The sequence below is a fragment of the Lissotriton helveticus genome, chromosome 11, assembly GCF_964261635.1.
Source record: "Lissotriton helveticus chromosome 11, aLisHel1.1, whole genome shotgun sequence".
NCBI classification, from domain to species: domain Eukaryota; kingdom Metazoa; phylum Chordata; class Amphibia; order Caudata; family Salamandridae; genus Lissotriton; species Lissotriton helveticus.
In genome coordinates this window covers 1,051,992,739-1,052,008,435 of record NC_136072.1, presented here as the reverse complement: position 1 = coordinate 1,052,008,435, position 15,697 = coordinate 1,051,992,739, and the positions used below count along the sequence as shown (strand labels likewise).

Below are 15,697 nucleotides of genomic sequence, written 5' to 3'. Positions count from 1 at the left end.
CATTTTGTATACCGGAAAAGCCCAGGACTGCCCTTCAGAAGAAATAGTTATGTATTTGCCCCTATGTAGCCAGCCTAGGGTTTCAGGCAAAAATAAAAAGTGAGATACCCTGTGAAATTGGCTGCGTTGTAGTTCTCCAATCTTGACTACTAAAGTGTTATGTCTTGCTCAATTATCTTGCTATAAGAAAGTCCGAGTTTGGGTACAATGGGATTCTAAAAAACAGTGATCTGGTAAGTGTGCATTTCCAGTATGCGGCGGTCCCCTTAGCAATCCTCCATCACCCACATGCTCACCTATACGAGATGTGGGCGTGAAGCAAGAAATGTAGTAGTATGCAAGTACATCTATGAATTCAAGAATTTTGCCTGTAGGATGGCATGTTAGCATGGACAAATGTAGTGTTGGGTTTGTGGATGTTTTTGGAAATGTCAACAGACAAATGTAATGAACATATAAAAATTTCCTGGGTGTTCACATATCTAATGCACGCAAATTTCCACCCTAGAATGGCACACCATTTTACTTCTGCTAAGGTCAACCATAAGGGTGGGAATGGGGAGAGAGTACCAGCATGTTTAATGACAGAAGGGTAAGGGGCTTTTCCACGGGGGAAAAACATTTTAAGCAGTGGAGAACAAAAAAAAGTTGTATAAGCAAATGTGCATTACATTTAGGTATGCATACTGTCAGATTTTATTGAGTACTCCTGGATCCTTTGTGAATCCAATAAAAACAGAAACTTTGCTTCAAATTCAGGAAAAAAGAAACTAATGTTCAACTTTCAAAGCAGGAACTTTGTCAACTGACTTTAGTTCATCTAATCCGGTTTATCTCCTGTAGAGCAAGGAGTACTTTAGTTTCCAGGGATAATGATGGGGGAATACTGAAAAAGAATATACGTTTATGAAAGATCCATCATTAGAGAACCAGGTGAGTAATCATATTTATAAATTATGCTGTTTCTGAGTTCAATGATGGAAGATTTTTTTATGCATTTTTACCAAAGAGGTTAATCTAATTTTGTACCCGGGGGAAATTTTTTCTAACTAATAAAACCCACTACACATGAGAAAATATTCCTGCTGCACTTCGTTCATGCGTACTATTTTCTCCTTTAATTTAAATTCTCTGTCAGAAACAAAATCTGCATCAATGAGAAAAAAAGGTAATAGGCCTCCTAAACAACCACCCAGTTTACGTTATGCATCAGCAAAATACAAAAGAGAAGTTTAAAAGAGTAGATTTACTTTTCCCTTATTGTCATTTACAGTTAAAAGTACGTTTTTAGGTCGAGACCTGTGTAGGCTGCGCTTGCGCAGTGGCAGGGAGAGATCTTATGTTACATATGTGGGGGCTTGAACCCGCCCCTCTTCTCCATTGGCTGGCTTCCTAAACGGAGGCCAGCCATTGGAGGAGAGGGGCATCACTCCGTTCAAGCCCCGTCTTTTTCGGATTCAGGGGGGTGTTTTTTGCAGTTTTTAACTCTGTGACGTAATCCGTCACTCAACAGCAAAAACCACGCCCTCAAATGCGAAAATGGCGGCGCTTTTCTGACGCCATTTCTGCCCGACCGCCGCACTTAGTAGAGAAGCTGCCGAGTCCTCCGCCCCAGCCGGTGAGTGATTGCTTTTCTGCCCCCCCTGTTCCTCGTTGTGCTCGCTTTTCTGCCCCCCCACCCCCCTGTTCCTCGTTGTGATCGCTTTTCTGACCCCCCCACCCCCTGTTCCTCGTCCTGCTCGCTTTTCTGACCCCCCACCCCCCTGTTCCTCGTCGGGCTCGCTTTTCTGACCCCCCACCCCCCTGTTCCTCGTCGTGCTCGCTTTTCTGAGCCCCCACCCCCTGTTCCTTGTTCTACTCGCTTTTCTGCCCCCACCCCCCTGTTCCTCGTTGTGCTCGGTTTTCTGCCCCCCCACCCCCCTGTTCCTCGTTCTGCTCGCTTTTCTGGCCCCCCACCCCCCTGTTCCTCGTTCTGCTCGCTTTTCTGCCCCTCCAACCCCCTGTTCCTTGTTTTGTGATCGTTTTTCTGACCTCCCACCCCCTGTTCCTCGTTCTGCTTGCTTTTCTGACCCCCCACCCCCTGTTCCTCGTCGTGCTCACTTTTCTGACCCCCCACCCCCCTGTTCCTCGTCGGGCTTGCTTTTCTGACCCCCCCAACCCCCGGTTCCGCGTTCTGCTCGCTTTTCTGATCCCCCACCGCCCTGTTCCTCGTGGTGTGTGTGTGTGTGGGGCTGTGTGTGTGTGTGTGTGCGGTTGTGTGTGTGTGCGTGTGTGGGGCTGTGTGTGTGTGTGTGTGGGGCTGTGTGTGTATGTGTGTGGGGCTGTGTGTGTGTGTGTGTGGGGCTGTGTGTGTGTGTGGGGCTGTGTGTGTGTGGGGCTGTGTGTATGTGTGGGGCTGTGTGTGTGTGTGGGGCTGTGTGTGGGGCTGTGTGTGTGTGGGGCTGTGTGTGTGTGGGGCTGTGTGTGTGTGGGGCTGTGTGTGTGTGGGGCTGAGTGTGTGTGGGGCTGAGTGTGTGTGGGGCTGTGTGTGTGTGGGGCTGTGTGTGTGTGGGGCTGTGTGTGTGTGGGGCTGTGTGTGTGTGGGGCTGTGTGTGTGTGGGGCTGTGTGTGTGTGGGGCTGTGTGTGTGTGGGGCTGTGTGTGTGTGGGGCTGTGTGTGTGTGGGGCTGTGTGTGTGGGGCTATGTGGGGGGGGCTCTGTGTGTGTGGGGGGGGGCTCTGTGTGTGTGTGTGTGTGGGGGGGGCTCTGTGTGTGTGGGGCTCTCTGTGTCTGTGTGTGTGGGGATCTGTGTGTGTGGGGGGCTCTCTGTGTGTGGGGCTCTGTGTGTGTGTGGCTCTGTGTGTGTGTGTGGCTGTGTGTGTGTGGGGGGGGCTCTGTGTGTGGGGGGGGCTCTGTGTGTGGGGAGGCTCTGTGTTTGGGGGGGTGTCTCTGTGTGTGTGTGGGGCTGTGTGTGTGGCTCTGCGTGTCTGTGTGGGGGGCTCTCTGTGTATGTGGCTCTCTGTGTATGTGGCGGGGCTCTGTATGTGTGTGTGGCTCTGTGTGTGTGTGTGTGAGGGGGCTGTGTGTGTGTATGGCTCTGTCTGTGTGTGGGGGGGCTCTGTGTGTGTGTGGGGGGGTCTGTGTGTGTGTGTGGAGGGGCTGTGTGTGTGTGTGTGGGGGGGTGGGCTCTGTGGGTGTGTGGGGGGGTGGGCTCTGCGTGTGCGTGGGGGTCTGTGTGTGTGTGTGGGGGCTCTGTGTGTGTGGGGGGGCTCTCTGTGTGTGGGGCTCTCTGTGTGTGTGCACGGCTCTGTGTGTGGGGGGGCTCTGTGTGTGTGGGGGGCTCTGTGTGTGTGGGGGGCTCTCTGTGTGTGTGTGTGGCTCTGTGTGTGTGTGGGGGGGCTCTGTGTGTGTGTGTGTGTGTGTGTGTGTGTGTGTGTGTCTGGCTCTTTGTGTGTGTGTGTGTGTGTGTGTGTGTGGCTCTCTATGTGTGTGTGTGGGGGGGCTCTGTGTGTGTGTGTGGGGGGGGACTCTGTGTGTGTGTGGCTCTATGTGTGTGTGTGTGGGGCTGTGTGTGGGGGGCTCTGTGTGTGGGGGGGGACTCTGTGTGTGTGGGGAGCTCTCTGTGTGTGTGTGTGGCTCTGTGTGTGGGGGGGCTCTGTGTGTTTGTGGGGGGGCTGTGTGTGGGGCTGTGTGTGTGTGGGGCTGTGTGTGTGTGTGGGGCTGTGTGTGTGTGGGGCTGTGTGTGTGTGTGTGTGGGGGGCTGTGTGTGTGTGTGGGGCTGTGTGTGTGGGGGGCTGTGTGTGTGTGTGGGGCTGTGTGTGTGTGGGGCTGTGTGTGTGTGGGTGCAAATGCAATAGGTCTCGCATTTGCGAGAGATTAAGCTATTGACATTGTAAATGACAATGCCATTTATTTATCTGTTTTCAAAACCAACTCATAAATAAAAAATTGTCATTTACAATGCCAATAGCTCTAACTTTGGCAAAGGCGAGACCGTTGCATTGTAAATGCTTGTTAGGTTTCGCGTGGCATACTGCACACACGCGCAGTCGAGCTCGCGAGATTTTATGTTTTTAGGAGTACTTCACTAGCAAGGGTTAAGCCCCGCCCCTCTTCTCCATTGGCTGGCCTCCTAAACGGTGGCCAGCCATTGGAGAAGAGGTCCTAGTGACGTTCTCCTTTCTCTCTAAGCCCCGTCCTTTTCAGACGGGCTCCTTGACTTACTGCTGGCGTGAAAGCTTTCTTATCTTCTTTATGGGGCCAACAGATGGCCCCAGAAAGAAGATAAGGAACCTTTTACCACAACAGGAAGTACAACAGCCTCGCTAGGAGGCTGTATTTTAATTTCTGTTTTGCTTTTACAGCGCTGGCCTCGTGTGCTATGGACCACAAATCTACTGCGTGAATCGATGGCCGCCAGAGTTTCTCTTTCTCGTTTTCTAGTTGATCGTAGTGCCTTCAAGGGCAGTGAGCGTCGGGACGCTGGCCCGGTTTGGCAAGGTCAATCGGTGAGTGCGATGGGCAGCGTTCCTTAGAGTGGGACAGGGTTAGCCTAGTTGTTGTAAAGCAGTCCGATTCGTGGGTTACGTCGGGGGTCTTGGTTTAGGCATTTCCAGGTGGAACAGGCTCATGCGGGTGCCCGCTTGCTTGGCGAATAGTTGCTGGCCTGGCCTGAGTTCTTGAGCATAAGCCCTACTACAAGGTCTCAGGGTGGATTGATCAGTCTGCCTCTGGCTACGCATTTCCATGTTTGCCTGATTGACTATAAAACGTTTTCTAAGCAAAGCCCACAGCATAAAGAAACAGGCCTCCTGGTTTTTCTAATGGTTTCGCAGGTGGCAATACATCCGTTGTGTAAAATAAGCATGGATATTCAGTGTCTCTTTTGTTAATTTGGGCTGAATGAGCGGGTGCACTGATTCCAACAGAGTGTGGTTGTGCATTTACGGACTTCGGTGGTGAGATGCTGGCCTCATGGTGATAATACGGATGTAAATATCAGGTGTTGGTATTGTTGTGTAGGCCTATGTTGCAGGGAGTGGCATCGACGCCGTAGTGGACGGTGAACTACGAATCAGTTATAGGATGTTTGCATGCATGCAATGTTATGTAAGCAGAATTAGGTAGTGCACTGATTCTAACAGCGAGTGCTGTGCAGACGTGGACTTGAGTCACTCGTGGTACATAGTGGGTAGTTTGCGCGTCGAATTTTCGGAAATAGTTTCCTTTTGTGTAATGTTGCAGGTGTTGAGTTGTGTGTGCACTGAGGCCATGAAGAATGCCTGAGCATTCTAGACTAGACGCAGCGTTGTTGGTTCTGGTTGACAGCGATCGCTGGGAGTGGGGCGCCACGTTTCTCTTTGCAGCGGTTTTGTGATGGTTTTCTTTACGAATGGTTAATGGGTGGCCAGCTGCCCTTTACGTTTTGTTGTCAGCGCCAGTGTTACAGGGACTCGCAGAGATTAAATTAGGGAGCGGTGCTTTGGATTAAACTAGCAGGACAATGCAGGGACGGGGCTGGCCGGAGTGCAGCCTCAGGACAGGCACATTGTATCCCGGGGTCGGGAGAACCTGATGTTCAATTGAGGAGAGATGCTTGGTGCAGCCTCGGGATGAGCAGGTTATGTCCAGGGGTCGGGTGAACCTGAGGTCGCAATAAAGGAGGGTTGTTGCTTTGTGTAGCCTCGGGACGGGCAGGTTGTGTCCCGGGGTCGGGAGAACCTGACGTCTCAATAGAGGAGCTTTGTTAGGTCTGTGTCCAGCAGACAGGGACTGGCTTTCCTCTAGTGCAGCCACCTAGTCTGTACACTGGTACACGTTATGTCATAAAATTGACAAGATTTCCTCGCAGCTGCTTGCGTTGATTTGAAAGGCTATTTCCTTTAAGTAGTAATTGTGTAACTATCTTGCGCCCAGGAACGTATGGGGAAGGTACCCTGTCGTTGCGTGAATATTGATAGGCTGAACACGGGGTTTATGCTAATTGGTGATAACGATGGCTGGCATCAGGAACTAGGCGGTTTGAGATGGGCGTTTATTTATTTATTTGCGATTTTACATAGCGCGAACATTACCCGAAGGTGTCAAAGCGCTTTACATAAGAACCAGTTGCATTACATAAGGACTTTGGATTACATGAGTTACATAAAAGGTACACGGTACAGAAGGAGTCGTTTTTAAGGGTTTGTGAGTTTAGAGGGCAGACGGCGTGGCTGGAGGCTATAGCGGTCATCGAATTTCAGCAGGAACGCTCAACATCGGCCGATTCTGGGCAAATCGCTTTTCCCCCCAATTCTTGGTGTGCCCTCTGTAACGCTCAGGAGCTCGAGCGAGGCACTCTGATACCACATGGCTAACCGGTTGGGGGTAATGTTGTGACGGTGTAGCTAGTGAGGAAATTAGACTGGTCACATTGTGGAGATCGTAGTGAACCCCGGGTTGGGTTTCAAGTTTCAGTAGTATTGTGACGGTAACTAGGGAGGAAATTAGTCTGGTCACAGGGGGGAGATCGTAGTGAATCCCGGGTTGGGTTTCAAGTTTCGACAGGGTCGCGCAAGCCATCTGTAGAAAGAGGGTTCTTGTGTTACAATGATGATCCTTATGCTTGGTTTAGTTTGAAGACCTTTATTAGGTTTAAAGCATAGAGAAAGAAAAACCCACAACCGCTCATCCTGGTGTTCCCGCTGCAACTGTCAAACTCACAGAAGCACGAGAGCTCCAGAACGATTGGCATATACAAATGAAAACAGCGCCTGAGAACAGGCGCGCAACAGACAAATTGTCCTTAAAGGAATAAGGACAATTTGTCACCACAACATCATCCCCCTTTTTTTGACAAAAAAGAAAGGAGCATTCATAACAATCAATGACAAAGTAGAATGTCATAAAATGCAACAAGAACAACAGGCAATGCAGAGAACAGAAAAGAGATTTGGAAAAGAAGTTACATGGAATGATAATTATTGTTTATGAGGATAAAAGGAGAAAGTAGGAAAGACAGGTGGAAAGAGAATACAAACAACTCATGCATCTTTTGTGTTGTAATCAACTTAGCTGGCCAGGCTGACAAGAGTAAAGTACAGAGTTAAGGCAATCTGTAGAGGGAGTGATATGATGAAAAGAGTACTGGAAGTAATGAAAGGGTGGAGGACTGGCGTGGGCAGAACAAGCAAAATTAAGTAGTGTAAAGCAGTAGTAAGAAACATAGTTGAACAGAAAAACACTGTGAAGTAAAGTGTAGTAAAAATGAAACTTTAAGTGACGAATCCATAAGAGATTGGAACGGTCAAACTACTTCAAAATAGTAAAATACAATGTAAATAACAAATCCACAGAAGGTGGATCATTCAAATTACTTGTGCACCATAAAATAATGTGTAAAATGCACAGATGTGGTAGTACCACATGAAACAATGTGAAAAATGCACAGATGAGGTGTAAAGTAAGTATGTGAACATGGCACACTGAACAAAGCAAAAAGTACATATGAAGTGTGAACATGGCACACTGAACAAAGCAAGATGTACATATGAAGTGTGAACATAGTACACTGAACACAGGAAAATGTGTATGTGTATATCTAGGTGTGTTGTACAAACCACACGGTACGAAACATTATATGCATACTGTAAAACTGGGTGTAAATGGGTGTATATGTACGCCATAGAAAGATAAACTTATTGTATATGACATTTTTTTAAACTGCAATATTTAAGTAGGTGTGGCATTTGGTATATAATGCCACACAGTATAATGTAACACCGTAGAATTACACCAATCCTAAACAGAAAAACTGAGCGTGCACCTCATGTAATGACTTATTTCAAATATGAACGTAAAGATATTCAGGAAATACATGCCTTTAAATAGAACTACTAAGAATATCACTCCCATGGAGAATACCTAAATAAGATTGTGGTAAGGAATAAATCCACATGTACAATTAGGATACAAAAGAATTATACAGAATACAAAGGAAAGGAGAAAAACTGTCCCCAAGAAAACAATAGGTTAAAATAATTAAAGTTGTCACCGTAGTCTTGCAGGATAATTCACCCCGTCTGCTGAACAACAATGTCTCACGTTGTAGCTTAAGGTTGCTAGGAGACATCCATAAATAGCTGAAATGCGAAGATCGTTGAGCGCTGAAAACAGTCATGTATGCCTTAATTATTAAGCAAGAAGATGGAGGGTCGCAGTTGATGTAGGGCAGAAGTAAAGTTGGAGAAAATAGTTCTTAGTAACTTTAACGCAATGTGTGGTTGGCCAAACGTGGTTGGCGCTACACGCGGTGAAAGATGAAGTTTACCGTACAGCGTAGTTCCAGTGAAGAGTTGCGGAGAAAAGCCAAGATGGTGGCACGTTGACGGACGTAAAGGAGGATGGCTCACAGCAGAAGTAGGCTCCAAATATATCCTTGCAGATGTAGTGACGCAGAGATGAATCGTCACAGTGGGGTGAAGCAGGCAGCATGAGAAAGGTAACGCTGTGTGTGCTGACATTGTGTACGAGATGTGAGGCTTGTGGAATGTTTGAAAGTAAGCGGTTCAACTGCCAAAGTGCAACGGCAGACAGATGAGACACCGCAACACCAAAATAAAGTGCCCACAACACAACGTGCAAACTCAGGCTCCGGTTCTCCAAAACGTATATAATATGACAAAAGGTGCCGCACCACAAACAAGAAGTCACGGTGGCATTCACTCTTGGGAGTAGAATAAGCTCACCTGTGGTGTGACTCCTCATGAAACTAATCGCTACGTTGGAGTCCAATGGGCTGATCTGGTACACTGATCAGGTAATGACAATGCGGAAAGCATAGCGTAATGTTTTTTTAATTGTGCGGGCAGCAAGAACAGAAATGCTTAAACTCTGTGAAAGAGCAGTGGCAGGCAAAGATGCAAAAGAAATAAAGACCATAGAGCTCCCGTACAGTTAGACAAATACTTGCACACTTGTGTTGGAGCGATAAATGAAGTGGTCAGCGTTGAGTCAGCAGTGCAAAATCCTTAGGCAGGTTCATGTAAAACATTCTCTCATAGTTTTCCCAGTTACTATTCTTAACGATGCTTGGAGTAAGTTGCTTGAAGATGTTTACATTGAGCGTTGGAGTCAGTCGGTGGGTTGTGGTAATAAGTGGGATACCAGGATTTTTAAATGCGCAGCTCAAAGTTAAGAAATGATTTACCTTGTAAGTTTCCCGTGGTAAAATAGGTGGCAAGAGAAGGTTCTTTCCTCAGTATCGTCGCCAAATGTAGAAAGAGGGTTCTTGTGTTAAAATGATGATCCTTATGCTTGGTTTAGTTTGAAGACCTTTATTAGGTTTAAAGCATAGAGAAAGAAAAACCCACAACCGCTCATCCTGGTGTTCCCGCTGCAACTGTCAAACTCACAGAAGCACAAGAGCTCCAGAACGATTGGCATATACAAATGAAAACAGCGCCTGAGAACAGGCACGCGACAGAAAAATTGTCCTTAAAGAAATAAGGGCAATTTGTCACCACAACACCATCGTTATCACCAATTAGCATAAACCCCGTGTTCAGCCTATCAATATTCACACAACAACAGGGTACCTTCCCCATCCATTCAGTGGTTAGTTCATTCTGCCAAAGTGGTTGGTGCCAAATTTAGCTGAAGACTTTTAGTGCGCTGCGTGGGGGATTCTCGGGGCAATTTGTATCTGAGGCTTGGGCGAGGGGGCGTCTCAGCTTCGGGATGGCATCTATAACACAAGGCATAAGGTTGCAGCAGGGGATGAGGATGCGTGTGGCTCTGTGTGTGTGTGTGGCTCTGTGGGTGTGGCTCTGTGTGGCTGTGTGTGTGTGTGGCTCTGTGTGTGTGTGGCTCTGTGTGTGTGTGGCTCTGTGTGTGTGTGGCTCTGTGTGTGTGTGGCTCTGTGTGTGTGGCTCTGTGTGTGTGGCTGTGTGTGTGGCTCTGTTTGTGTGGCTCTGTATGTGTGGCTCTCTGTGTGTGTGTGTGTGTGTGTGGGGGGCTCTGTGTGAGTGTGTGTGTGTGGGTGGCTCTGTGTGTGTGTGTGAGTGGGTGCAAATGCAATAGCTCTCGCGTTTGCGAGAGATTAAGCTATTGGCATTGTAAATGACAATGCCATTTATTTATAGGTTTTCAAAACCAACACATAAATAAAAATGTTGTCATTTACAAAGCCAATAGCTCTAACTTTTGCAAAGGCGAGACTGTTGCATTGTAAATGCTTGTTTGACACTACGTACAGATTTAATAGGCATGTCAAAACTACATACTTCAGGTCGGCGCTCTTCTTCATCAACAGATCCATCCAAGGGAGTTACAAAATGGCACACCGGGTTCTTTCTTTTTTCAAGATCTGGAACAAGGACAATAGTTTGATTAGTACGCATTGTTTATTTTCACACTCTCGTATACTGGAAAATCATCATGTTAAATCACAAATAGGCAATGTTAAAATTTGAATAGAATGCCAATGTAATAAGGGCACTGCCCTTTCATAAATTAACAAAGTTGGCAGCGCCTGCCACGTAGGACCAATTCAGCTTGCTAATGGAAATATAGAAAAGAGCATGTGTTAGTGAGAGGGGCAATCAATGACGCAACATCATGATAACATTTATACCAGAGTTCATTACCCACCAAATATGTAGATAGCCTCTTTAATTGCGACTGTCATCTATATAGTAATGTATGTATCCTTGTTGAATGGCTGTCAATGCCTAACACAGGAATCAACAGTATGCGATTTACATAGTTAAACCAAATCCCTCATTCAAAGGCATGGCTTGAAAGTAGGACAAAAGTGCAAAGAATTCGAAATATGCTCTTACCCAATGTGCCAACCAAACAATCTCATTAGCTCAGAAGAGCCAAGGGGGAGAAAAGTATAGGGGAGAGGCAACTAAGGAACAATAACAATTATCAACTTTTCCAACTAACAAAGTTTTATCATCCGCAGAGACCTTCCCAAGGCCCACAAGCCTGAATAGGTAGGGTGATCAGACGTCCCGGATTTCCAAGGACTGCCAGCATCCTAATATTTGAAAAAATAAAATACAGGTCTAGGCTTTGAGGCCGGGTGAGCACGCACTTTTACCACTGTGCTGAGAAGGCTTGCATTTACACCAGCCCTCTCATAACACCTTGGAGTTTACTTGATCAAAGAGGTTCCTAGTATGCTGCCTGGCTTCTGTCGCGCAGCAGGATTTAACGAGAGAGGAAATCTCTCTCTATAGAGTCCATTATCTAAGCCAGAATTACAAACCTCCTGTCCTTGTAACAAAGTTTCAGCGAGGGAATATATATATATATACGCACACACATATATACACACACACACATATATATATATATACATACACACACATATATATACACACACACAAATACACACATATATACACACACTTATATGCACACACACACACAAATACACACACATATATATATATATATGTACGTACACACACACACACACACATACATATACACACACACACATACATATACAGAAAGTAGGGGAACTGTGGACGGAGACTCCGAGGGCGGAGCTAACCCAAGGATTTGATCAGTGGGCGGAGTCAGAGGTGTGGCCAGAATGTGCCAAACATCCCAATTTTTAGCATTTGTTTGGCATTTCACCGACCAGTTACAGCTTATTGTGTTATTTAATTCAAACAATGAATTCACTTGATTATTTAAGGTTTAATAGGAGTTATTGGCATTTAAATACATTCACAAAGTGGGATATATTTCCAATCACACATTGTCCCAAATACACTTAAAAGTGGAATCATAAGCCATTTGTCTCCAAGCCATGCAGTTTCTCTCATTATCACTTCTCCTCCCTTCTTCCACAAGAGCAGTTCAAACATGAATGGCAAAATATCCTAGTTTGCAAATGTTTTCTATATAATTATGGCTCTGCCATATTTGCCACATAATACATCCACTGCATAATCTTACAGTTTTAACTAATCATTTTTGTAGCTCAAACGGATAAAAAGTTACTAAAAAACGTGACTTGAGTTGCTGCAAAGTGGACGGCCCTTTGCAAAGGTTGACTGATCACCTTTCTCACTGCACTGATACTAATGAGGCAGAATCTTTGCAGAGACTTAACCTGTGTAAAAATGTCTAAATAATAAAGTATAAGAAAATATATTGCATTACGCTCCAGCCTTTTTTTTGTTGCATAATTTAGTCAACACAGCAGCATCATTTTGTTCCCCATTGCTGCATAATTCCAGTGGCTCCAGAGCAGGCGGCAGATGTTAAAAGTGCTTGTGCACGAAGCAGAGAGACTGAAGTTTGCAAACTTAGTTTCTTGTGCGTGCAAATCCTGCATTGCCGATCCTTGGTGAGTTGCAGCTACTTCGGCTGAAACAAGGCCAATGGAGGTACCAATGGGTGAGGTGGAGTGGCTTCGATGGCAGGGCCGACTTTAGTGCTGGTGGCGCCTTGTGCAACAATGTTTGCTGGTGCCCCCAATGATCACCTACGCCTCGGACTCCCTCACTACCACCCTTTAACAGTCCCCCTCAAGTCTCCATAACCACGCTCTTTCTCAGATGCATTTCATTTGATTTACAGCCCCCACTCATACCAGTGTACAGTGTCAGAGCACTTTACATCACACACACTACACAGATACAATCATTTATACGTGTGTAAATCACTGTATAGGAAATGTTACATAAGACAAAGGACTACAAGGTGTAGAAGCCACATGACAACCATACTAGCAGGCAGTATAGTTTAATAGCTCACTGTTCTATGTTAGGAATTTAACTTATAAACTGCTAGTAACAAAAGGATCTCTCTGACAAAAGCAGTAACCTACTAACCTAGTTAACATTATGTGCATTTTGTGATCTGCATGGTACATGTTCTCTGCAGCAGGCACATTAACCCTCTGTGCTACCTTTCCAGGGGTCAACCCTTGCACTAGACAAAACTCCGATCTCTCTCTAGGAAGAACATTAATCACCAAAGTTATCAAAGCATTTTTATTGTTGCTGAAAATTGCTGGAGGCCAGGAAGGAGGCTGCACGTTTAAAAAAAAAAAACACATAATATACTTGCAACCCTACGCACCCACCCGAAATAGGTACCCAGTGCGGTCACACAGTTCGCGCTGCCATACCTGCTCATGGTTCATGTGACCTCAGTGACAGAGTCACAGTGACTGGATCACTGTTGCTCAAGGGTGTGCTGCTTCATAGGCCTGCCCGCAAGACTGGAGATGAACTTGAGTATGGATTGTGGTGGACAGGCCGTCAAGGTTAACCCACAATTGACACCACTAGGGTACACCTGCTTGTGTTAAGACGTCAGGCCTTCTAAGGTCTAGTGGGGCCTATGTTCCCTCAGGAGAGTGGTCTGGTGGACTGGTCATGAAGGCTGAACCTGGTTCCCCAGTTCCAAATTCGACAGCTCTGGCCATAGTGCCACATCCTCTCCCCGACTGAACACTATACTGCCCCACTGAGAGAAACTCGCACTGCCTTCAGCTACAACTTAATTGTGCCCGCTATAAACACTTGGATGTGGCTCAATTCAAATTATGCACTTGATAAGAGTAATATGCTTCCTAAAAAAACGTGAAAGCAAACTCTCATAGGCAATGCAAGATTAAGTAAAGCATGTGAAATGTAAGCAGAAACAATACTGTTACCTTAACGATCTCTCACTCACTATTCAGAAATCAGCGAGTAGTTTTACCTGAAAAGATAAGGACATGACTACAGGAACCGTTTCAATGTCCGTTGCTTATATCCTTACAAAACGTAAGCAGTAGGGTTTAAAAAGACCACATCCATAAACACAGAGCCATGGTACACATTTTGTTTTTCAATCCACCCATCAACCAGGTATTGCAATACATACAGGAATGGTGCACTTTCCCACCTGTGGACAACAATGCTGTTCAAAGAAAGACGAGAAAACAAAAGTAGCGCTTCACTGCAAAGTCTGTAAAGTGAGGCTGGTGCGTTTGGATGTGAATAAAATCAATATGGCCACTTTGCAAGTGCAACCACTCTGTCTTGCTTTATTTAGTTATGTATTTATTTTTCATATTTAAAACCTTTTATTTCTCTCCATCCCGAGGCTGCACTTTGGAATAGAAAAATGTCAGAAAAAGGGCATTTCCCGCAAGAGTGTTTTTCTTTTTTGCGTCCATTTCACAGGGAAGCAACTAAATGAAAGAAGGAAAAAGAGGTTATGAAACGTTTCTTCAAGTCACGGTTTTCAGTAAGTGAGGAGCGAGACAGAGAGAGATGGATTAATAGGAAGAGAGGGGAGCATTATGCGGAGAGCTTGAGAATTGTTGTGCTCAGGGCAGGCCTGGGCTTGATTTGGGCTGGCTGGCCCTGATTGTGCTTAATGTCACGGTCTCTGACTCACGCAGTCGGTCCGACACGGCCAAATCGGCCCAAACAACAGAACCGGCCCCCTGTCCCAAAACCAGCCCCCACCCCATCCAGCCTACCAGGGGATTGCCCGGTGCCCGGACTTACCAGTCCGGCCCTAAGGATGTTAGGCTTAAGCTCCGCAGTAGGTAATTGCAATTCCAGCAAATCAGCTGCCTTCCTTATTATGGAGTGATAAGAAGAGACCTCCTGTGATGGAAGGCCTTTCAGAGAAGAGCGTTCTCATTTCAGAGATGTAGCCAAACCACTAGCCTCCTGCTGTGCCTCAAGGTCTTGCATAGGGTCAATAATCTCCCCTTCTTCAGCCTCTTACTGCGGCTCCTGGTACTCTTCCTCCTCCAGCAGCCTTGTGCCTCCCTTCTAGATCTCATCCTGGGTATCGGTGTTGGCAGCGCCAGTGACTTCGGGACCGGGGTCAATGGAGGCTCAACAGGGTTAGCTGAAGGCACCGGGAAAGGCCGAGATGGTGCTGGACCGGAGCCAGATGGCACTGGAGAATACTCCAACTATCCTCATCCCTCGAGGGATTGCAACGTCGTTGAGTACCTTAGCGTTAGGAGAGGCCAACTCCCCAGAGTCATTGGCATTAAAGGTGCCTGTGCGGAGAAAGGTGGCAAACCTCCAAGGGAGAACGACAGCAGTCCTATGGGGCAAACAAGCTCACCAGTAGAGTTAACCGCCCTGGCAAACATGCTGAACATCGCATTCAAGAAATGCGAAGGATCTGTACCTGGAGCCGGAAAGGGTGGGTATGGATCCGGTACCGCCGGTTCAGGGACCGCTCAAGGAGGCTGTAAGACTGGTTCCGGTTGCAGCATTGGGAGACACTGTAGCCAAGGGTGGAGTGGTCAGAGGTTAAGGCATCGTATCCCTCTTTGCCGGCGAACCTCTCGAAGCCGGAGAGTGCACCGGAGTCACTTGAGGCGAAGGGGAAGGTGAGACATCTGTCTTTCTGTGACGCTGAATTACCGGAGACCCCCGACTTCAGTGACTTATCTTTAAACAAACGACGTCTGGAACCATGATGTCGCTTTTTCGTGTGTTTCCTCGACAACTTCAAGGTGCGAGTGTCAGAGACTTAGACTTTGATCTCCTCCTTTTCCGGCCCCTCTTCTGCTTCTTCGCCCTGGCCATGAACAACTTGGTCTCCCTCTGTTTGAGGGCCTTCGGATTGATGCGTCGGCACGACGAACACCCCTCGACATCGTGGTCCGACGAGAGGCACCAAAGACAATCATTATGGGGTCAGTGATAGACATATGACCCCCACATTTCCTACAAGATTTGAAACCAGAC

The 15,697-nt window shown here is 46.7% G+C and overlaps 1 protein-coding gene across 4 annotated transcripts in view; it reads right to left on the bottom strand.

The window, feature by feature from the left end:
* MLXIP (MLX interacting protein) overlaps positions 1–15,697 on the bottom strand; it is a 1,607,115-nt gene that overhangs the window by 1,248,998 nt on the left and 342,420 nt on the right. For all 4 annotated transcript variants that reach the window (XR_013602573.1, XM_078667550.1, XM_078667551.1 and 1 more), the window contains one exon: positions 10,241–10,323. Coding sequence is in view for 3 of the 4 variants with exons in the window: in XM_078667550.1 (XP_078523676.1) it covers positions 10,241–10,323 (83 nt within the window). In the remaining variant the exon portion in view is untranslated. The remainder of the gene's footprint in view (positions 1–10,240; positions 10,324–15,697) is intronic.